The 24039-nt window shown below is 38.4% G+C and overlaps 1 protein-coding gene across 8 annotated transcripts in view; it reads right to left on the bottom strand.

Moving 5' to 3' along the window:
• The window catches only part of PLCB4 (phospholipase C beta 4), a 223036-nt gene that overhangs the window by 38812 nt on the left and 160185 nt on the right, over positions 1–24039 (bottom strand). For 6 of the 8 annotated variants that reach the window (XM_062571532.1, XM_062571531.1, XM_062571537.1 and 3 more), the window contains 11 exons: positions 21682–21772; positions 20331–20426; positions 18714–18814; positions 16993–17025; positions 13878–14019; positions 13142–13226; positions 12801–12925; positions 10747–10798; positions 8299–8401; positions 4575–4739; positions 1502–1706 (listed from right to left, as the gene is read on the bottom strand). In XM_062571532.1, coding sequence (XP_062427516.1) covers positions 1502–1706; positions 4575–4739; positions 8299–8401; positions 10747–10798; positions 12801–12925; positions 13142–13226; positions 13878–14019; positions 16993–17025; positions 18714–18814; positions 20331–20426; positions 21682–21772 — 1198 coding nt within the window. The remainder of the gene's footprint in view (positions 1–1501; positions 1707–4574; positions 4740–8298; positions 8402–10746; positions 10799–12800; positions 12926–13141; positions 13227–13877; positions 14020–16992; positions 17026–18713; positions 18815–20330; positions 20427–21681; positions 21773–24039) is intronic. The other 2 variants (XM_062571535.1, XM_062571538.1) reach the window with 1 other exon arrangement.

The following is a 24039-nucleotide window of genomic DNA, read 5'->3' as shown; positions in this document are numbered from 1 at the left end:
AATAAAAATTAGGTAGCCAATGAATCAAGTTGTACCTTCCTAAAGATTTATTAAAATAATCATGGAGATTCTAATGATAGCTCATAAAACAATGAAAGGTGCACTGGAGATGTTAAGTACTTATAAACACATGCCAAGAGAATATTAACAATTCCATCTGAGTGTCAAAAGATTTCTCCTAGTTGTTCACCAGGTTATTCTGTATCGAGAAAAATCCATGAAACACAACAAAAGTATCTGGAATTGGGAGAGGAGAATTAATAACTGAACTAATTTTAGTTCATATTGATATGGAGCCTCTTTTTCCCAACACGGACAGTAAGCTATACAACTAGTCTCCTCATCCTAGCAGTTATTTACTGTAATGATAAAGTTACTTAGCGGCAGAATTGTTTTTCTGTATCCTCAAATCTAACAGATAATTGTAGATAATCTTCAGTGATGCTGACAATGTAGTAGACCAACCAATACTGAACTACACACAATTTGCAAGTTCTAAATTGATATTCAAACTCTGCTTGAAAATCATGTCTTTTGTTTCTGAATTTGTATAATGCATTTTAAAAAAAATCTTCTACTGAACAATGATCAGCACATTTAGTGGCTTGAACCACCTCAAATTCTGCTAAGCTTAATTTCAACTCCTAGAAAAAGCATGATATCATTCAGAAAAAAGTCAATCCCACTTCAGAAGCATGTCCCTAATTTAAAAAACACTTTCAGTGACTTATTTATTGTCAAAAGTTTTATTTCAGAGATGAATTAAAACACATGCTTAACTGTGTCCCTTAGATTCATGTTCCAGCTACTGCCCTAAGAATCTCAAGTTTAAGCAGAAGCTTTTATTTGCCTTGAGCTGAAATCTGCAACGTTAAATACTCTAGATGAAACATACTGAATAAAGGCATAGTAGTGCCCTAAAGCCTGTCCAGCAAAGCTGGAGTTTTACCCTAAAGCAAAACTCCAATTGATTCTCCAGCAGCCACAATTTCACCTATGTACTGTACAAGCATTTCTGTAAATGCTTAACTTGGATCATGAAATTAATGCTAGTGAAGTCAAGGTCTGTATATTTTTTGAAAGTTTGGGTAAATATCAACAAAAATATTCCAATATTGTCAAGAATACAGAAGTGGTTTTGTTTGGAAAAATGCATGTCTAGATTCTGCTTTACCTTTTCATACCTACAACCAGAAAATATAGCTAAAATACAGGTTAACCTATACAAATATTTACATTAAAAAAGTCAAGAAAAGTATCTTGCTAAAATGTCAACAGAGAAAATCAAATTGAGAGTATTAGCTTATTTTCCACATTATTTTGTATTTTGGCTTCCAATGGGTATATTTCACTCCTGTTAAAACTGAGGCACTTGATACTAATGCTGGTTTCTTAATTGAATACATAGGGTTTGAAAGAGCTTAAAGACACTTAATCTGTCTAGTCTGTTCCACATCAACACTCAAGATTTACAACACACTGAGGGATAGGATTATCTCACCTCCAAAACCATCAGGCACATATGTTTTAAGCACAATGTTGCAGAAAACTGTGGGAAGAGAGAGTGGTTTGTTGCCTTCATTCCGAAGGGAAATGTGTCTGTACCCTGCTTGCAGACCATCCAGAGGCAGGATCCTCTGACCAATCAACTTATTATTGTCATCATACACTGCTATTCTCAGGACAGCAAGATCAGGAAGAATAACCTGGAAAACCATAAAATAAAGAAATTCAATGACGCTAGTACAGTAGCACCCTTCCCACCTCCCATGTTTGAAGAAATCTGCTCATTCACCTTGTATGCCAGAAACACAAGTCTATCATCACTGTTAGATAATGTCATTCCCCTTTGCTGAGGCAAACTGAGTACTTTCAGATGATTCGTTCCTAGAAAAGCTTTCTTCACGCTAAACAACAGGCAGATTTCAGAATGCTTCAGAAGTTGCAATCTTGCAACTTGCAGCTACGCTAGCTTGCGTTGTTTTTTTTTATTGGAGAGTGGCGACATGGACAAGCAGGTAGGTAAATATGACATGGGAAATGACAGATGCAATGGCAACTAAAGGGTAGATAATGCTGCATCTGGAGGAATAACGACATGAAGAGGGGATTTGGGATGTACTCAGAAGGGCAATGTGAAAGAGTGCAAGCACAAGCACGGGGATGTATGTTGAACTGTGGGTTCTGCGAAGAGAGCAGACAGAGGAGGGCAGGAGAGGGTGAAAGCCTCGCTGAAAGGGCATGCTCCTGGCAAGCAGAAGCAGGTGCTTGTACTCAGGACATGAAGGGTATACGGCATGTATGGTGGGTGGGAGGAGCTGTGGCTGCTTCCATCTGTCAGCTTCTATCTCCACCGATCAAAGCAAGAGCAGAATGTCCCCTGCCTTCCCGGGAAGGAAGGCGCTTGCTCTGAATGCTGCCTCTGTGCAGGGAGCAGAGAGGAGGGGACAACCTAACTGCAAGGGGCAGCCTCTGTGCCCGTCTGCCTTGCCTGCATGCCAGCAGATGTCTTCCTACTCCTTTCCTGACTGGCTCTTTTCATTGATGATTACAGGCCAAGAGGAAAGGTCAAAATAAATCGCCTCTATTACCTCCTTAGACCCCCCCACACACACACATCATTTTCATTTTTAAGTCCTAGGGAACACAGAAGGTAGTACACTTTTGGTCTCTGAAGCCACCTGAGCTATTCACAGGTGCTCTGCCTGCCTCACAGCACAGGATGAGTGATTACAACTAAGCATCCCTGGCACAGCTCATCACCAGCACTGACTCCCACCTCCCTCTTACACAACAGAGTGACAACACAAAACTTGGGTTAGAATGACTGAAGCTTTATTTTAAAATCAATTAAAAGAAAAACAACAAAACATAACAGAAGAACAATCAAACACATTACCTGTGAGCAACCGTGTAGGATTAAACATCAGCTAGAGGAGAACACTGCAACCCAAATAGGGCACCTAAGATCTCTCTTCTACAGGCCACACACCAGCACATCATTCCTTATATGATGGGCTCAGATATAGCTTTACTAGGGAAAGGAGAAGGACCCAGAAGGTTATGGTTCCCTCTCCATTAATTTGTTCTAAGGTATCCTAAAGGCACTCCTGCCCTCATGACTTTCTAGCACCATGCACCCCAGGTCTTCATTTCCTCCACCCAGAGGAACCATTCCAGTTTCACTCATCTGCCCAGTCACCAACAGCTGTCTTGATTAAAACACTCAGCCTGACATGATTAGGGCCTGTGATGAAGAAAAATACCTTCTTGTCTGACTTGCAGTATGAGTTATTCAAGAGAATGTATGACCATGTAATTGTTTATTGCAGGTTAGAGATCAAAGTCCAAGAACTACTACTCCAACTATTAGCATCAGTCCTAACTCCCATGTCATGATACCCAGGTCCTCCTCATCGAGACTGAAGCTGTATTTTATGGGCCTTTTGAATTAAGAAATAAGAAGGCAACAGATGCCAGCCTAATTAGCAGCAAGGCATGGGCAACTGTGTGATTGCCTGTCATGTACCTAATGCATTTTCCCTGTGCCTCCTCATCTGCAGAGAAAAGCACTTAAATTCACATTCATTTCAGAATATATTTGAGTCCAGAAAAGCCTCTTGCATAAATTACGCTTCTATTAAAAACTGGTTATACTGTTAAGAAAGCAGATTATATGTGTCATATACCAAAGGTAAAGTGTGAAAACCACTCAGTAAAGTCCGTCACTTTGGAAAAGAGCAACAATTTTGCATGACAACGAAACAGGTGTAAGCAAAACAGACATTATCAAAGACAGCACTGCTAACACATGTAGTCTGGATGAAACTCCAGCTGACAAAAAATAAAATATAAAATAATATATATATGCATCATATATATAAAGACTGAGAGATAAAAACTGAACACTGGTAATGACAACTGTGATCTCTTTAAATCCCCCATACCAAGAAAAAAAGGTTTGTTTCTCTCTGCTATTGAAAAAAAAAAAAAGTACATGATGCACATGGACTACTGAAGGAGGGGGCTGAAAACACGTCTGAGGAACACAGCACCCTTCCAACTTTTCCATGTAATGACATTGACCTTAGCTTTGGATGCAGCATCTCACCTGCCCTCTGGGCTGAAGGAACAGTGCAAGATAGCAGCCACTGCCAGGGCAGGGAAGAAGAAATCTCCAAGGAATGATGGTGTCCACCAGCGGGGGCTCATTCTGAGCAGACTGCATACCTTGAACACAGGCATGGCCACGGAGGAGGTGGCTACCTCCGAGTGGGAGGAGGAAGCAAAGGGGAGGGAAAAGCCAAACAGAAACAAAAAATCATGTGACAGCTACAGAGGTTATCCATTAGAAAAACAAAGCAAAATTAGGAAAAAAAAAAACTCTCAAAAGCTTATTTCAGCTTTAAATTGTTTACGGTAGTAAACAGGAGCCCTACAAACCCTTTTTCATGGGAGCAGTACTTAATCATGTGAGCAGTCAGACTGAAGCAGGGAGGGATGGCTCAAGTGAGCAAGGATGCTCGTGTGCAAAAGGGCTGGCAACCACAGACTGTGCTTTCCAAGTATCCTACCTTTCGAAATACAAACGATTCTTCATTGTAAACAGGGTTCAGACCATTGTTCATCACCATGCGTGTTCGAAATTCTTTACGTATTGTGTCCGTGGGTAAACCATACATATCCACTTCTACATACGTACCGATTTTTTTGTCTGATAAGAACTGACCAGATATTACCTGCAACATAACAACAGTAGAACAGTAAAGAAAAGCAGTACAGAGAATAACAGCAATAAAAAGTATGCAGTGTTTTATGAATACTGGGAATACTGAGGATTCTTTATTTAACGACAGCAGTCTGCAAAATGTTTTCTATAGAACAAATATATTAATCATATGAAAATGGTAAATATAGCATTAAAATTACACTTTTTTCTGAAAAGTTATTGTGTTAAAGCCTTAAATACATGGTTGTCTTTAAATGAGATTACACAGAATACAAAACAGTAATGGTCTGGTCACTCTGCACAAGTTAAAAAGTTTTTTTTTTTTAATGCAACTCCATTATAATATTTGACAGTCATGCTATAACATCTAAACCACAGTTCTTTCCTGAAGGAATTCCTCTGTTATATTTCATCCTGAAATTCAGTGTTAATGGAAATAGACACTGAAGACAAGTAGCAGCCCAGTGGGAAACGCATACTGAGTCTACTACTTTTAGCAGCTGTTCGTCTTTATACAGCTTAGGGGACTCACTACAGCACCACAGAGAAGCGCTGGGCTAGCATGTTTTACTGGGTTATGATCCAGCTGAACACACTGCTGCACACACAGACGCACGAGCTATTAGTACTGCAAAGTCTCCAGCTTTTCGCTCATGAAAATACACACTCAGTTCCTGCCTTAACTCACAATTAATTTCATATACCATTTGCCCATAAAGGAAAATGCCAGCAGCAACCAAATTTTTGTTCAAGGTGAATCTTGGATTAAGAATGACAGATTAACCAGTGTCGAAAGAAGAACATTTTCAAAGATGCAACACAAATATGAAGACTTCTGCTTCCTGGTCACAGTTCTTTGTGTATCCCTGTGCTGTGTTGGTGGCACCAATTCAATGGGGAGGTGTGAATATGATGTTGCCATGCACAGAGTGGTGTTCATAGATAACCATGTGAGTGACCACTTTGGGAATCAGAGGCTAACGATTTGATCGAAGCAGAGTTTAAGGGCACAGGCACATAAGAAAGTCACCTTTGGTGGGAATTTGCAATGCCACTCTACAGAAACTGCCTAAGGTCATTTTATTACAGACTAATAGGTGTGACATGGACCTGTTGAGATAGGAGCACACCAAAGGTATGGAAGAGTGAATGTGTTCCAAGTGCATATAACATAGTATCATACTGCAATTCCTTCACATGTCCAAGATTCCTAATTTCTTTTCTTACCAACTTTGGTCTGATTTCTGTAAGGATTGTTGTGTGGTGGTAATACAGTGTATATAGCAGATAGTTTTTATTTTAGCTGTACTATAAATTCACACCTTAGACAACTTTCTACATAAGTATGCATGTTATAGCCAGCTGACTTTTGATAATTTGAGGCATTTATTTACATAGCAAACTATATCAATCTAAAATGGCTGTGCTCACCGTGCCACAGTATTAACAGTTATAAGTCAGCTGGCCCAATTAACTGCAGTCTTACAGGTACATTGACGACATCAATAAAATATGCTGAACAAAACCATCAGCTTGGGCAATGCTATTCAGCAACTGATCTGAAAATATGCTTTAAACTTTCTGTGCTGGCGCACTGTCATCTATTATACGTCTTGACTACAAAGAGGTGAATGGAAGCTACTGCCCTGCTTTCACTTAGGTGCAATCTGCAAACTAAGGCAAATATCAATCTAACTCCATATTCTGTGTTTAGGAAACGAAGGATGCTTAGAAAAGAAAAAATAAAAACCAAAAAACAAACCCATGACTCCTCTGTTTTTCTACATATATAAAATTTGTTTTGATTCTTTTCCAAGTCAAGATTAATCTAGCAAAAGCAAGTGATTAATTAGTGGCATTTTTTTACTTCATTTAGATGATCCACTCCTTAAAAATATAGCAAATATTGTTAGTAGGATTAAGGAGGGAAGAAAAAAAGAAATTCTTATGTTTTCACAGAGCTAAGGTCATTCTGAGCCATTATTTTCTTTTTATGGTCTAACATGCTTCCAAGAAACACTCTGAATAACAAATCTGAAAAGTTACGTAGCTGAGGGATACGTGACTGGGCTTGGGTCCACTCTTACCTTTTTTACAACAGCATGCTAGTACAAGGGGAGTCCTGCTCTCAGTCAGGGCTTCTAGCTATTACTGTAGTACAAATAAAAGTAATTCAGAATCAACAAACCATGCAGTGGAGATATGTTCTTCTTATAACCCTGATCTCTCTCCCTCCCACTGTTTACAGCTACTAGGCATGTTTTGTCTTTAATAAGGTTGTACATCCTCCACTGTATGGATCATACCTTCCCCCGTGTTGGGGAATTGCATTGCATTGCATTCTGCAATACGGCCCCCAACTCAGAGTAGGCACCACGCAATAATTATAGTGAACAAAACCTTTTCTGCTTTTCCTCTCCAATTCTCAGATGCATTGGCTGTCATTATTATTCCAATTTTACAGGAGCAGGAACAGAAGTATGGAGTTTTATGCTCATTTTAATCAGATAAGAAGAACAAGTTGCAAAAGAAGTGAACTAAAGGCTCTCTCTCATTGTTCTTAGCACTGTATTCTCATCACCAGATCTCACTAGACTCCACTTCTTTCTTGGAGGGACTGTTCTGCCATCTGACAGTAAAAAAACAAAACAACACTTTTCTGTTCTTCAGGAGGGGCAAATAAAACTTAGTTCAACTTCTCAAGTGCAATGAACTCTTGCTTGGGGAGAATTTGAAATTTCCATGCTGTGTATAGACAGAGATGACTGAAAGGAAAACTCTTTGGTTAAGTTGCAGGTAAGATATTTCAGCTAAGAGAGTTGAGAATCAAGTCACAAAACAGGATATATAGTTGTTCAGTCTCCTTCCAAATTGTGAGAAGATCTAACCACGCTTCATAACTACACCAGAAGTTTTAAGGACTTTGCTCCTCATGGGTGACTCCAAAGTTAGGATCTCCAGCACATGAACCTTTTTCTCTGATGTCCTATATGAGGTGAATATACAGGCTGGGCTGCTCCATAAATAAAAAAACACTTGTCTTCACCAAGCAACTTCATTCAGCTCTACTGCAACTTTATCATCATGCTAGGCTCTCCTGAAGCTTTGATTTCTTCCCTCAAGCAGCATACACATAGCTGTCACTCCTCAGACCACAGCGCAGAGTTCAGGTTCTACTTGCTTTGAAAATATCCTATCCAAAGATGCCCATTACAAACTCCCTCTAGGTCTGTGGTGACAGCAGAAGTTCGTGTAGTTTCTTATTCCCCACAGGAACGAGCTTTACTCATTTATTTACTTGTGAAGGCTGACGTGAACCTCCAAGAGTATGACAGGGTTTAAAATTCAGTGATAATATGTAATAACAAACCATTTCTAATTATATCATGTTCCATTTAGTTCAAGTAAACACAGATGTTTTAGCCAGCAATCAAATAAAAACAATGGAAACTGTTTGGTGAAATCCACACAATCCTAACATATTTTCTGTAGATATTATATTTCTGCTCACATTTAAATGTGATTTTGGATGTTCCAAGATGACAGAAGTTCCTAAATTTTTATTTTACCTGTACAGAACATGTCGCTGCAATTACACCATCTACAGGAGTTTCAGAGAAAGGGTCAAATGTTCGATCTGGTCGCCGCATGAAATCTGGTTTAAGTAAATACCTTATTTTAAGAAAAAGAAGAAAAAAATATTTTGTGTGGAAATTAAAATTGTATTAAATATAAATAAAATAGATGTTCTAGCTATAAACAATGAAGTCTCCTATGACACTGTAAAATACAGAATAACATTCTAGCTGCAAGTGTGAGGAGGGAAAAATGGAAATATTACAGTTGTTTAAAATACAGATAAATGTTAATCTTAATTTTGAATTACCAGCAATTGCAGTATTAAATCTACCCTGTGTTTCAAGATAAAACTAAATATAATGTAATCAAAAAGATTTCAAAATAATTTAGGAGTACATTTTAAAAATACACTGAGTTATATAATAAAAATTAGATGCTCTCATTTACTTTAATTCTTTAACACTGTTGACAAACAGAGAAGATTTATTCAATTTTGTTTTAAATGAAGCAGTTCCATGGAGCCAAGATTCATACAATAAATTGCAGCTTGAAGCTATTTTTTTCAACTCAGTTATAAAGCCTTGGGGAGAATAGCTGATAATGTTAGTAGTGACAGACTGTTAATTATAGTAGCATGAAAGGTACTACCATAATAACACTTGCAATACATCCCTGAGGACTACGCACTGGATCAACATATCAATGAAGCCAATACGTGCACTGATGAATTAAAAACCAAGGATTCTGCCATCAAACTATAACAGCAGCTGACCCACAAAAATGCTGTGCTACATATGAAGGGAATTCTCTTCCACTGATGGAAGAAAATAACTAGCTGGAGTCATCCTGCTAATTCGGCAGCCCTGACAGTAGCTGCTAGCAGCTCGTATTTCATCCACACTCCAGTCTCTCTAGCGAAACACTGGACACAATGTTATAAAAGCCTACACAAAATTCACAAGGAATTAAGAAGTGATGGAAAAAACTCCAATGGAAAGACTCTCAATCTGTTTTCTCACTTTTTCATATAGCATTTGGTTTATATTTAGGAAAGTAATACTCATCCTTATCACACTATCCGTACAGGTTATTTCCTAATCTTTTACTAATTTAAAGCAGATTATGGGCAAAAGGGAGCTGTGGGAAATGTTCTTAGCTCATAATTCAAGCCTGTCGAAATCAACAGTGCTCTCATGCTGGAGCAGCTCTATCTAGTTTCACCAGCATGCAACTTTTGTACATCAGAGGAAAGAGTAATACACACAGACATATCATTTTTATTCTTATTGCCCTAAGTGCTATCTCCCTGTACTAAACTAGCACCACATTTATAATGTATAGTGGAAAACTATTACCACTATGTTACCAAGTGTTATCACTACATTACTGTAATACCAGAAGACTGCTGTAAGAACCAAATTATTTGTTTGACAATGACGCCAGTGTTTTAGAGAATTACGTAAGAGTAACCATATGGTCTTCTAGCAGACTTGTGGGTCTAACAATAAAGGAACCACACTCTTCCATTAAAAAAAAATAAATAAATAAAAATAAAAGCTTAATTTTCTCCTGTTTCTATTATTCAGGATTAGATACAAGTAATGGTTGGAGATTCCAACCAAAACGACCAGGCACTGCACCTTTGTCAAACACAACAACCGCTGTTTGAAGATTTCACAACTGAAATAAAGACCTGGAGGAGCAGAGTACAACTGCCTATTCTGGGAACAGGAATTCTCCTAAACTCCATCCACTCAAATTTTCTTTCTGAATAAGATTTGCATTAGTAAAAAAGTTATTTCTTTTCCAGGGTGAACCGCATATTTTAATGCTTTTCTGGACTGCCACTTCCTACAATTCATCAAACTTTCTCTGTCTATCCTATTAAGGTATAAACATTTGAGAATTAGCTAACAGCATTGCTTGAGAATCCCTATTGATGCAGAATTATTGAGTGAGAACTTCGAGGGGTGAAACACTTCAGTGTTCTCTGTGCAATTTGCTCTCCACCTAAAGGACAAAGATAAGAAAAAAATGTTCTCTTGAACTGAGACTCAACCTGCCCAAGTAAATTTGACTATTCCGTGAACTGTGCAACAAATCTCTAGACTAAGTTGTATCTTCAAAAAAAGATTCAGAATAGAAGTTGAAGATGGATTTAAATAACTCTGTGTATGCTATTCATGATCTTCTTCCTAATTTGCACACAAAGCCTCTTCTATCTATCTCATTAAAAATGGGCATAATTAAAAAGCATATTCATCACAATACAGTGCAGTACCTCCTTGCAGGGGATAATTCTCTCTGAATTCTGCTAATTTCTACTCTTCACCTAGCATCTCATTTTTCTTTTATAACACATAATTAATAGTGACAATATTTTATTAAAGCCATAGTAAAGGATTCACTGTGACAACAGTTTAAATCACATCACTCACCCGCATGATCCATTATATTCAAATTTTCCTTGATTCAATTGCATTGCTAAATCTGTCAAGAGAGAAAAAAAATAGCATCTTTCCTGCTGAATAATGCATATCATGAGCAATCTCTCTTTGAAAGAAAATAAAGATCATTTGTCCAGAATAATTTGTTTAAATGAAAATTAAATTTAATGTATATAGAATACATATGCACATAGACACACACACACACATCTGCATAAATAAGAAATAAAAGGAAGCAAATTGAAAACTTCTATTTCCTCACAGCAGTAACAGCTTTATCAACCAAGCTGAAGTCTAAGCTGTGCTTATAGTCTCTCCTTCAATCCCAAAACACCCTACAGGCAGAGAAGCATCAGGCTATGGTCATGTAAGTGTCTGGGGTAGGATTCTTCTCCTCTTTTGAGATCTACAGTATCTTCATTTGAACCAGTGGTCTAGAATCGCTTTAAATAATGGAGGGATAGAAGTACTTCTAACAGCACAATTAATCTCAGTCTAAGGCAGACAACCAAAATAGACTAAATGAATCACATCCAAGAAGTGTGTACTTCTCTCCAATGACTGCAGACGACTGACTGATGAAGTGGTCTGTATATTGATATCTTAAAGATGAGATGAATCTTGTACTGGGTTTCTAGGAGCTTATTTCCATGAAATACCACAATAAGAGACCACAGAGATCACAGGAACATTGCTTAATTTCAAACTTTAGAGCACCTGAGTTTCACTCAATGCATTACTATAGCGCTTGTCTACAAAGATAGGTAATAGCCCCCTTCCCAGAAAATCTCAAATCCAACAAAAATAATCTTTTCCTGCAGGTTTCCAATTACATCAAAATACAACATCCTGGCTCACTGATAACACAAGTCTTCTCTTGCCCATAGACTCTAGCTTCAAAGGGTGCAAATATCTCCTCTGTACATTCTCCGTCACACTAAACGCAAGGTTCTGAATACACTTATAATGGCTATTATTCTCCTTTCTTGGCAGCCTTACAGCAGTTTTAACTTCTATTTCCTCAGCTATTCTTAAGCCTGCCAGCACAGTTGGATCACGGAAGACTACCACAGGGAAGTTGCTCATTTCCAATTATACAGGAAACACCATTATTTCGCAATACAAAGGGGTTGAGAATGATGTGCATTGGGCAAAGGCAGTGCTGGGAGAAGAGTGAAGCTGGTATTTCTGCTCCAACCTCCACATCATGTCCAGTGGAGCAGTTTACAAGTAGTGTATGTCAGTACAGCTTTCTCTTGCCTTCTCAGCTAGAAATTAGTGGTGGCAGAGACGCAAAGCTTTGCAGGAGAGAACTCGGGGTATACTCATGAGGAGTGTCTACAGTATCAAAGGCATTACTGCAGAAAAAAGATAATGGTCCTATCCCAGATGGAAGAAGAAGAAATGGAAGAATGGGTCTGTTACATACACTGTTAAAGAAATTTCTATATTCACAAAAACAACAACAAAAAAAACATTAGTTAACTTACACCTTCATTTAACAGGGGCAATAGATCTCTCAGTTTACGCCACATAGAATCATTTACACTCTCTGGCATCATTACATAAGATGAGTTCTCGTGCCTCATGCTCTGATGCTAAACATGTTACTCTCATACTTGACAAAAACTGGTCTAGAAATGTATTTGGCATATAGTCATTACTTTTTACTATCTTAATTTGCACATTTCTTCATTTTTATTTTGGAGAAATGCATCTGACTGTGGCAAAGGTGTCTCTTGCAAAAACAATGTTTTCCCTGTAATTAATATTTGTATTAATAACATTATCATTTACGTGAGAAGTTACAGTACTCTGTCAATTATATTTCCATGAAAGGAGACTGAATTTTCGTTCTATCCCTTTTTTTTTTTTTTTTTAATATTGCTCCTTTTCTTACGCTTCCATAATTCCCCACACGCCATATTATTTAGCCATATGTCTACTTCCTCAAAAAATGCCAGAAGCATATCCATGGCATCTGTTTGGGAGTTACTGCCCATGCCATTCTTCAGAATTTAGGTTCACTGGTCGTTGCTGCTTACCTGGGGTCTGATAGTTCAGTGAGACCATCTGGCAGCCAGCGTTCCAGAAAATTTGAGGCATGTAATTACTGGAATCCACTCGGCCTCCCTTTGGGTATATCCGACTCATTTGTCGTTTATTATAACTGTATAATTTGTTAAGGAAAAATGAAATACAAACAGCATAAAAATGTACTGTCATATCCTCTTATCTTCACTATTTCTTACTATTCCTTACCTTATGAGCTATGTTCTTTGTTCCATTACAGACATGGAACATCATAAATGAAGTGGACATTTGTTGTTTATTTATAGTATTAGTACAGAAGTGCCATTAACCATTTAAATAGTTAAAAGGATACTTTACAAACTCAATTGCATGGGTCTTCAAATACCCTAGTCCAACTGATTCATTGAAAGAGGACATGTTATGATGAATATTGCGTTCTAGGAAAGAAAACACATTTCAAATGCTGCTATAATGATGCATCAAAATTCACAATCATACACTATACGTAATAGCAGTATATACTATTCAACGAAGTGCTGCAAACACTGGTCTGTTTCCCCATTATCTGTCATTCATAGAATCAAATTATACTGATGATAAATTTAATAATATTTCTGACTTGCCTTTTTCTTTCAATTCCTGGGAAAATTAACAACATTCTCATCTTTTGTTTAGGACAAAACTATGACTCAGAGCCTGCACAATGCTGCTAGACAGCACAAAAAACCATAAAAATCTTCTAGTATGCAATACGAAAGCATAAGCTAACTGCTGTAGCGGCAATCATGCTCACCTTACTTTAATGAAAAAGGAACTAAAAAAAGCAGTTTAGTCAGAAAGGCGTATAGAATATAATCACGCTCAGGAACTCCATATTCCCCCAGTAATTTAGTGACTCCATGTGGACGACCAATGGAAAAACAAGCTAACTTTATATTTAAAGAAACAGATATCTTTTTAAATATACAGATGAAAGTCATTATACCATAAAAATCTTACACTATTTCTAAACTTTGGAAACAGAGAGATTAAAAACTACTTAAAATAAGCAGACATATTCTTTTATTTCATTCAACCTTTTATGTTACCTTCTGCTACATCGAAACCTTGAAATTTTACAGGCTGAGCATAGTTGACCATTGTTGATAAATACGGATGTATATTGGTTGTGGCACCTACATATTTGTAAGATGCCATCCATGCTTGTTCATCTTCAACAGTTACTAAACCCTGAAAACACATTTAAAAGAATAATCACTATTTGGGTGTGTGAATGTTATTGTTGGAATTTCCAATGTGATAGAAAATTACAACCAAATCTGCAGAAACTTAATAAATGCAAAATAACAGAAGAAAAGTGGAAATGTAATGTCACAAATTAAGATCTATTTCCTTATGGATATATGCACCAAACACACTCTAATATTACAGGAGACATGCAAGAGGACTGATGATAGAAGAGATCCTAAGTAGTGGGTAAATGTTATACGATGTTATAATGTAACTTTGAGATAAAAGACAAATATTAAAATGAAGTGAATAATGCTGCAAGATAGCGATCTTTGTGAACTCCTGAGAAATGTAATTTAATATAAATTTTCTGATAGCTACTTCCAGGACAGTATACATTTTGACTGAGTAGAACTTTGTCAAATCAGAACACAAACTGATTCAACTGGCAAGCTTTACTAATAAAAGCAAACTGAAATAAAGAGATTGCAGCTTTCACTGGACTGACAGACATCACAAAACCCACAAGAGGCAGGCTGCCAAGCTTATCTCCCTGGCCCCTTAGAATGATAAAATTTGACTCCATCATTCACATACAGATGCTGTACCTTTATAAGAGAATTGCAAAAATTTTCCAAAGGTATCTGATCTGCTAGAAATCCACAATATAAAGCACTTCTCCTGTGGATCTACTGTCCAACTTTTTCCTTTCCCTAAATCAATTAGAAACATATTCTTTTTATTTAAAAAAAGATAGAGAAAGATAGACCTCCGTCAATCTAAGCAAACCCTGCAAGGCTACCAGGTCACAATATTTTTCCTGTAACTTGTTTGCTTGTTCTCCAACCAGCAAATATTTTATTTGGCCTGCACCAACTACCCAAAAAAGTGCCAAAGCCAAAATAACACTTATTTTACAAATCCACTAGTCATTAAACTATCCTAAAAAAGATCGCTCGTGAAATCTAGCTCTGATTTGTCTGCTAGTATTCTCGTATGACCTATCACATGAATGAGAAAAACAACCACCAAAAAATGTAACCTGTGTGTGCAGACAGTGTACTTCTCCAAAGAAGTAGTACAAGCCAGAGTTTTATTTTCATAATGCAATAAATGTTTGTCTGACAGTTCTTCTCCATTACTGTATCAGGGAACCATGAATAACTGCAAGTATGGCATAGTTCTTTTTCTGGCAATGAGCCTCAGTATGCGTAAAAGCATAAAAGCATGGAAGAACCACCTATTTCACAGCACTTGCACTACTGCAATTCATTTATCCATGAGATGAAAAAAGAAAATGTGCATTTACTAGTCAGTATTGTGGGCATGTATCTGTACCAGCCATATACTGCTGACACACGTTTAAGAAAATGAATTACATGTGAAATGAAACAATTTAGGCCTTGACATATAAGACCAATATACCCAATGAGAAGAGAAAGACAAAAACTACTGGTTTCCTGTTATTACTTCAGGTATTCATGTAACTGTAATACAGGCGGGCCTCTGAGTACTTGAAGTTACAAGGAACGGCACTTGCTGATATCTACTGATTGCCTGGAACAGTTTAGTAAGCTGTGTACAGCTTTATTTGCATTTTAGACTGAATCAAATTTCCAGTGGCTTATGAAATCAAATTGATACCACATTTTAATGTTGCTCACCATGGCCCAGCGCAACTGTTTCTCTGGAAGTCATATACTGAGGATTCACAAATTTGTCCCCTAAATATGCCAAATACCAGCATCCCTTTATTAGTAGAATACAGGTGTTTTTTCTTGCTAGGTCAATTTTAGTTAATAAAAATTAATAAAGTTTAGATAAAATTAAGGCCAAATTCTTCAAAGTAACTAGTCATTTTCAGTGTCTCCATGTCTGGAAGGGCAATACTGAGGAAGAACTGACCATCCATCTTCTAAAATCCAGGGTCTTTTAATGTGCCTCCTCGTGCTGCCTGCTTAGAATTGGTAATCGTATTTTACCATCTTGATCCTTAAATGTCTAAGTAATGAATCACAGTGAAAAGGAATTTGAAGAGGATTATGTATGCCTTAGCGCCAGATAATAGCACCCTGCAGCCTACGGCTGTATGATTACATTACTGACGCGCTAGCTCAGTGATGCCAATGCTCTAGGACAACCTACTGATCATTAAATTTAAATTACTTACCTACTGACACACAAGTTTTATAGTTAAAGGACTGTTCTCTGTGCACTGTTCACCTCAAAGGATTTAAGACTTTCAAACTATGAATTAGGAAGGGTAGGAGACTTACTGAGACATAAAGACTTGCTGAGACAAAGGGATGGTTATAACAGCACATCCTTTTAATGGCTAGAGGAAACAATGGCTGAAAGTTGTTGAGAGCTACGTTTTTTCCACCCTACCTCCTCTTCCCCCAGCCCCCAAGAAAAGAAGTAGGATACCTTTAGAAAACAAAACAGATGGAAACAAAGTGTGATTAGGAACAGGAGCAATTTTAATGAGAGAAAAGAAGGAAGGAGAAGAGTGGAAGCAGAGGGAAGACTCTGTTGGAAGGGATTCTTGGGAGAAGATAAATGTAGAAGTCCCAAAGGAAAGGAAAAGGAAGAAAAAGAGAGAGGAAAACAAAGTGCAGTCAAGGCAAGGGAAGTGAAAAAAAAAGCAAGGTAATATATCTCAACATCTCTCAACAGTGCATGGCATTTAGAGGTAGGTACCTGCACTGAGATCAGACACTTCTAAACAGGGACAAATCATGCACTCCTGTCTGTCCCCAGTTAGTGTTGTATGTTCTGACAGCCCTAACCCTCGTATAAAAGGACAGCAGAAGAAGAAATCCTACAGGAGAAAAGGAGGCAAAACGACTTTCAAAAATATTCTGCAGGTGCAATGAAACTGCATAAAATTGTTAAAGCACTAAGAATGCATGGTAAGTAATATTTATGTTATATATAAAGCAATAAAAAACTATGTAACATCCTATATGTCACCTTTTTGTTTTCTTGCTCAGAATCTTCAACAGCCTAAGGGAAAAAAAATATATATACATTACCCAAAGAAAATGCAGTATGAAATACTCATAAGTAAGGTAAAAAAAAATCCTCAAAAAGTTAATGTATTTAGCAAAAAGTATAACCTCTTCCACTTTACTGTGTGGCTCATCTGTCACAAAAACTTGCAAAAAGTTGCAGCGTCTTTCAAATGTGGGCACACAAGATATGAAATTCAGCCATCGGCCAGCAGTGGGAATAGCAGGGAGGATGCTAAATGGTGAAGTCCAAACTACTGCAAATTGCTAGATGCAGGGGACAGGAAGTTTCAGAGAAGAATGAGAGAATGACACACCCAGAGAGCAAAAAGGATCATCTGGATATGCAGGCTGTCCAGACTCTGAAAACTTAAGGGTTAAGACTGCTGTAAACTGTGCTTTAAATGTTACATTTGGAAAAAGCCTATCTCAAGACATTACTTGCAATGGCTAAGTGAGCCTCTCTGCTGTCTGCCTTCAATTATAAGTCATCATTACTCAGAATTTCAGACAGATAAATGGTGACTTGGCACTGAAGGTGCATACCTAAAGAATAAAGATCGAGTCACTGATAAGCAAAAAAGCAAAGAAATTACCCAGGGGCATAAGGTGAGGATGACTGACTAATCTGAAAAAAGAAAAGAGAAGAAAACAAAAATGCTCAGGTAGTTGAACCTGTTTATTTAGTAAGTGAAACTAGCCCAAGAACAAACAAGTTAAACAGTAGTTCAGTGGGAGGACCCATAAAAGTCTTGAAGAACCATGGATGTAGACTGAAAAACAATCCAAGCAGGCAGGTCTGATGTCTCTGTGGTACTGTTAGAGAGAGACATACGGCCAAGGGCAATCTATATCATGAAAAAGATATCCCTTATTGATACTTCCATCTGGAATAAGATCCAAAGGTAGCCAGGCAGGAGAGAAGTGACCACAGATGCTTGAGTGACGGAGGCATATGACCTGATAAGGTACCTTAGCACTTGAATGTTTTTTTCTGTAGCAAGCAGCTCTTATGCCTTCAGTGTCAGAGTAGGCTTAGTTTTGAACTTCAGTGTCCTGTATCAAGTGTTACAACAAGTAATATTCTGTTACCGTGCACAGACTGATAAACTGTACTAAATCAAATACCAGTCTTACCCTGTCTGCCAGCTGGCTCCCTGGTATAGCCCCATTGCCACAATGCCCCACATGGGAATGATCGTCCTACTTTGCCTGTATTGCTGCAGGTGGAAAGGAGAAGCTACCCTAAGACTTAACCAATGAAGAATGACCCAGGGAATCCCTGCAATGAAGACCCAGGACAGAACTTTGCAAGGAAGCATTGTTGAGTGAGAATATTCTCCCCACATTAAACTCTCAAATGGTGATGCAAATACCAGAGACAGGACTGCAAGAAATTGATAGCAGCCTTTAATTAGTATTTTTTGCTGAAAACCTCCACTTCTTCTGCGCTGTCTTCCTACATTCTGATTCCATTTCCTCAATGAGTATTCTATCCGAACAAGCAGAGAGCTATTCTGGGCTGTAAAGTTTTGTATTCTCATGAATTGGGGAGTTAAGAATTCAGTGAAAGTTTGTATTCAACTCTTCTGACAACATGTGATGCTTCCACCAAATAGAATGTCTTTTACACCTAGCTCTGTGGGAAGCCTCCAAGGAAATACATATAAGAAGCAATCTCACCTTTTTGACACTGATGGCAACAGCTTCTTTTTGACAGTAATCATCTGCAGAAAGGTCGCTTCCGAATTTGTACTCTGGATGTGCTTCTTCTTCCTGGTCAGCTGCACAGGAAAAAAAGAAGGATGAGTGCAAAAAACAGAGTAGTTGCTGTTTTTTTGTGTGAGATAAAACAAATGACATCCACACGCACAGGTTTGATCTGGGGATTTTTTAAACAGAATGAAAATCTAGGACATGAGGTTTCCAAGCATAAGTAGTAAATTACAGCAAAGAATTGAGATTCTTACGGCTTTGGCATGGTTAGTAAGGGAGACTTTATTTCATATATTTCTGAAGGAATCATTAATATATTTAACAAAACTGTGAAAATAGCATAGGATTGGCGAAATAAACAAGAAATGAAGATGGGTTCTTTAAATAAAGATGTAAAAAGTTGCTGGTGTCCAGACATCTAATGTGTATTTTTAGAGCTTCCTTACATACCCCCACTACAGAGGACCATTTTAATTTAATTTTAAGATGATTTTCCAAAAGAAATTAGAGTTCTCAAAGAAGACAATAAGGTCTCTTACAAAAACAAAATTGTTAAGTATGTGATTTATTTGGATCTAAATAATAATTTCAAAAAATACTTATTTGAGCCTCTTGGTAGTCTAGTATGTAATTAATAACATAACACTATTAGAAGTATTCATTTCAAGTGAGACTCAGCCTGCCAAATAGCATGTCCTCTGTGCTCCTGGATCATCTGAAGAAAGATACTGAGAGGCCCTTCCAAAAAATCCTTGCGCTTCAGCCTTTTCCATCATTGCAAGGACAGACAACAGATTTGGATTATAAAGAGTATCTACCCCGAGGACTTCTACTGACTGCAATGGCAGCAGCTTTGTGATATGAAGAAATCAAGGATCAAGGGGTAGGCTATAGCTTGGGCATTCAGCATAAAGTGGGTCATGGTCCAGTACCTTGGGACAGACACTTGCAGGCACTGCATGATTTACCTCATCTGAAGGTGGCCATCTAAAACAGGCCATGTGAATCACATCTTAGAAATGTCTACTCTTCTCTGTTGGCTGTAAACACATTCCACATTACTGGCTCAGATCTAGATGTTTACACTAACGATATCTGAAGCTCAGCACGGAAAATCCTATCCCTGATGTTATCCGTATAGAGCATAATGCAATAGTCTAATCTGATGTCAACACAAGCATTAAAAATAGTGACAAAATCTGTTTCCAAAGCAAATATCACAGTCTCCCAGTCACGTACATACACACATACACAGTGAAAATCTGACTCGGTTGCTGTTATAACATGATTTCTGAAAAATAAGTTAAAAATTACCACTTGGACCACCATCCAAGCTGTGTTCAATGTGCTACATTCCAACTACAGTCTGCCATAGAGCCAGAAGCAGCTGTAGCATCTATCTGAGATGAGATGGTGGGGCTGGAGGTCTGTATAAATGGTCTTGCACTGAGCCCAGAGTTACTGCTGCTGCCACAGATCAAGCATGTGGTTTGCTTGGGTAACACATGCATGCTAACTGCTGATGCTGGCCCACCGTTTTACAATATGCAATGTTCTGAGAGGCATTCTACATGAAATCCTCACCACTTTCTATTTCTTCTTCATTATCATCCTCTAGGATATTTACAGGGGCAGCTGTTTCGCCAGCCTCCATCATCTTTTTCAGAGCATCTAGCTGTTCTGTTTATAAGAAAAATAAAAGAGATTAATCACATCATAAACAGTTTGAAGCAAAACGAAATACATAAAAACAGGCATAAATAACTCATTCTGAGATCTACTTTTCATAGAATCATAGATCATAGAATCAGTAAGGTTGGAAGGGACCTCTGGAGATCAGCTAGTCCAACCTCCCTGCTCAGCAGGGTCACCTAGAGCAGGTTAGGCAGGGTTGCATCCAGGCAGGCCTGGAATATCTCCAGAGAAGGAGACTCCACAATCTCTCTGGGCAACCTGTGCCAGGGCTCCATCACTCTCACAGTGAAGAAATTCCCCCTCACGGTCAGGCGGAACTGCCTGTGCTTCAGTTTTTACCCATTGCCTCTTGTCCTGTCACACGGGGCAACTGAAAAGAGTTTGGCCCCGTCCCCTTGACACCCTCCCTTCAGGTACTTTTACTTAATCCCAGATCAAGTTTTCTGTTAGCATCAACATTCTGCAGAATAACAGTGTCATTAGACATGGACTGTTGCTAGTTCTGAAAAGCTGCCAAGAGCTGTATCCAAAGCTCACTGAAGTTAAGGAAAGTACCTCTACAGACTTCAAAGGCCTTTGGAGCTAACATATTATTTCTTCAAAGAATAAACAGACAACTGTCTCTTCTGTGATTGATCTATACACCATATTCAAAGGGAGACAGAGTGCTTGGATTTTCAGTTGTGTTCCTGCGTGCATTTCAGTCAGACAGTACGAATATCATCAGTGTAACATTGAAGTCAGTAGAAGGTTTGCATGCTTATCTTTGGCAACAGAAGAACCAGGGTTTATCACTACGGCCATACTGGAAACTAAGATAACAACATTATTATTACTGAAGTAAGATAAATATCAGAACTGGCAATAATAGCAAGAAGAGCAATCTGAAATTCCATTTCATTTTTTGCTTATCCTGGAAAAACACAGAAATGTAAACATACCACTGCGGGCAGAATTTACAAGAGATTATATCTCCGTTATATTTTAGCTTGAATGGCAATCTGATAAAGTCCCAGTATTACATTTCTACGTCTATCTATGCTACACGCTGATATCAAGGTCCAGACTGTAGTATTCATATGAAACATAAGGACAAACAAAGTGTTATTTACATACAATTCATGATACATATTCTTCAACATCGAAATGTAAGCAATTTGGAAAGCTTAGTAACATAAAGCACATTCATCTCCAGTCTGGACTTTTGTTTAATTTAGTATTTGTTACAAGCTCTACTTACTTTTTTCTACTTCAGGTTTCAGCCTTTTATTCTTTATGAGAATCTTTCTTTTGAGGTCATTAGGAGAAGGTAAGGCTTTACCTGGATCAAGCTGTAAAAAACAATTAATAAAAAAGCTTAGTAACAGCTATTGGACCACTCTGTATTCCTATTTTGGGCTTTGACTTTAGGACAGCAGTGGTACCGGACAGTGAGCAAGCAGTGCCGCCTAAGGCACAACCCCAGAAGGCAGTGTGACTGGAGTAATAACATCACCTCTGTTTCTCCCTGTCCCATGGGAAAGCTCTGTTCAGGTAACTGTTGCCAGCTGAAATCAGCACACTGCTCTCCAGCCTATGCCATCCTCAGCTGTATTGATCAAAATGTCTTCTGTTGTTTTCTACCTAGCAGTGGTCATGGAAGTGGCCTGCAACTTTTCATCAGAGGACTTCCTACTTTGTCTCTCTTCTTGTGCCTGATACATAGTCTAAGTCACAGTTTAGCCTTTTATGATTTGATCTCTAAATAACTCACCTGTTATGGTCCCTCTGAACTGTAAAAATGCAAGCATGGCAGCCTGCACATACTGAGAGAGTACTTTACAGAGTAAAAATTGGCTGGTACTGGTGAATGGAAAACACTACCCAGGTCTTGGTTAAGTGATGAGGACTGCTTTTTCAAGTAGAGCTACAGGGTCATGTCTTAAGTATTTGTGAAAGGCATCAAATGGCAAACGTCACATACATAGTAAGTATTAGTAAAAAGTTTGTTCTAATTTGGGGAAGGAGAAAAAACATTATTGAAAAAAGGGAAAAGTACAAAATCCTCTAAATTAAGCTTCATCACATCAGTCTGAGGCTGAGCTATGGATTTTTGAGTATTATATGTAGTACCCTCTCCACCTGAGGCCCACTAAGGATATTCTATCAGGACTTATAACGCGCTAAAGTTCCCAGTGAAGCATGAGTGATATGGGATTAGAAGATATTGTCAGGACTATTAAAAATTATTAGAAGAAATATTCAGATATTTCTTATCCTTCATTCTAACTCTCTGAGCTAAGCAGAAGCACAATTCTGGAGGAAGAAACAGGAGAACCAACCACTGCAACCTGAAACCCAAGTACAATAAGCAGAGATGACAAACATCAACTAAGCCAAAAAAAAATCCACCAAAACCAAAAAAATAACCCTGCCACAACAGTGGGTGAAAATCTCCTTGCAGAAGGGTATTAGTTACCTATTACCACCAGGCTAGCTCAGCTGTGGGAGTTGCAGCTTGCTCACTGATGACAGAGTACACACTGAGCAACTGCTCTGAGACAGTGTTGTAGTTCCACTAGATGTCAGTGCCGCAGAGATCATTTATCCCTAGGCCTCTAGGATGCTAGCCAGCATTCCCAAGTATAGGTTAGAACTAGATGCCTCTTTGGACAAATATTTGTTTTCATTTAAAAAATAAATCTACTTCAACCACTGTCATGTCTCTCTTAAGGTCAGTCCTCCTCAGCCAGCTGAGGCACCAGCAGACGAGGGCTCCTGAAATACGCATTTCAAGTTTCCTGGAATGTCTTTGCAATGTTTGCTTTGCTGGGGGCTAGGGACTGAATGAACCCCTGAGGAGGAATGGAGATAAAAAGCAGAAGGGAGCACAGGCAGCTGAGTACCACAGCCTGAGGTAGCCTTTGGCTAGCTCTATTTTAGGCTTGCATAAAGCTGCTAGAATCAAGTCTCTGTGAAGAGCATGGCAAAGTATTACAGACATCATAGGGGAATACTACTTTTTTTTTTCTCTGGGTTGTGCCCTTCATGGTGACAACCTGATTTTCTCTCAATCTTAGGTGTTGCTCTCTATGCTACATGCAAGGGAAGCCAAGAAAAATGCAGCTCTGAAGATGCTGATGACAGGAGGCCTCTTTGAAGAGGCTCATAAGGTCAGGAGGGGAGAGGTTAGGCAGAGACTCTTTGCCATGGTCTCCCACAGCACCCAAGAGCAGCTTGTTCACTGTTTTGGTGGCTGCTGGCATAGGAAGCGAGTAAATTGTTCATGGGACTAAGGAAGGCCTTGGAGGTGTAGCTGCAAGCACTGGATAAAAAGATGTTAAGCCTCAAATATTGTGTTTGTGGAGGAGTGTCTGCCGTTATCTCCTGCCATGTAGGAGAGTGAAGTGCATGCCGATTACAGTGTACTTGATAGCCTAAATGAGGCTGCATGGAACTCTTTGTGCTTAATTTAATTCTTAATGGAGTAGTGGGGGCTACTTAGCCTGCAGAGCCTGATCTAGACTGTGAAGCATGCAAAGTGCAGCTAAAACAAGAGGTACTGCATCCTTCTCAGATGAGACCATGTAATTCACAATTAGTTGTTTGTCAGTAGTGA

This window comes from Rhea pennata, chromosome 3, assembly GCF_028389875.1.
Source record: "Rhea pennata isolate bPtePen1 chromosome 3, bPtePen1.pri, whole genome shotgun sequence".
Lineage (NCBI taxonomy): Eukaryota > Metazoa > Chordata > Aves > Rheiformes > Rheidae > Rhea > Rhea pennata.
The sequence above is the reverse complement of the archived record's forward strand: the minus strand, read 5'-3'. Positions and strand labels throughout refer to the sequence as shown.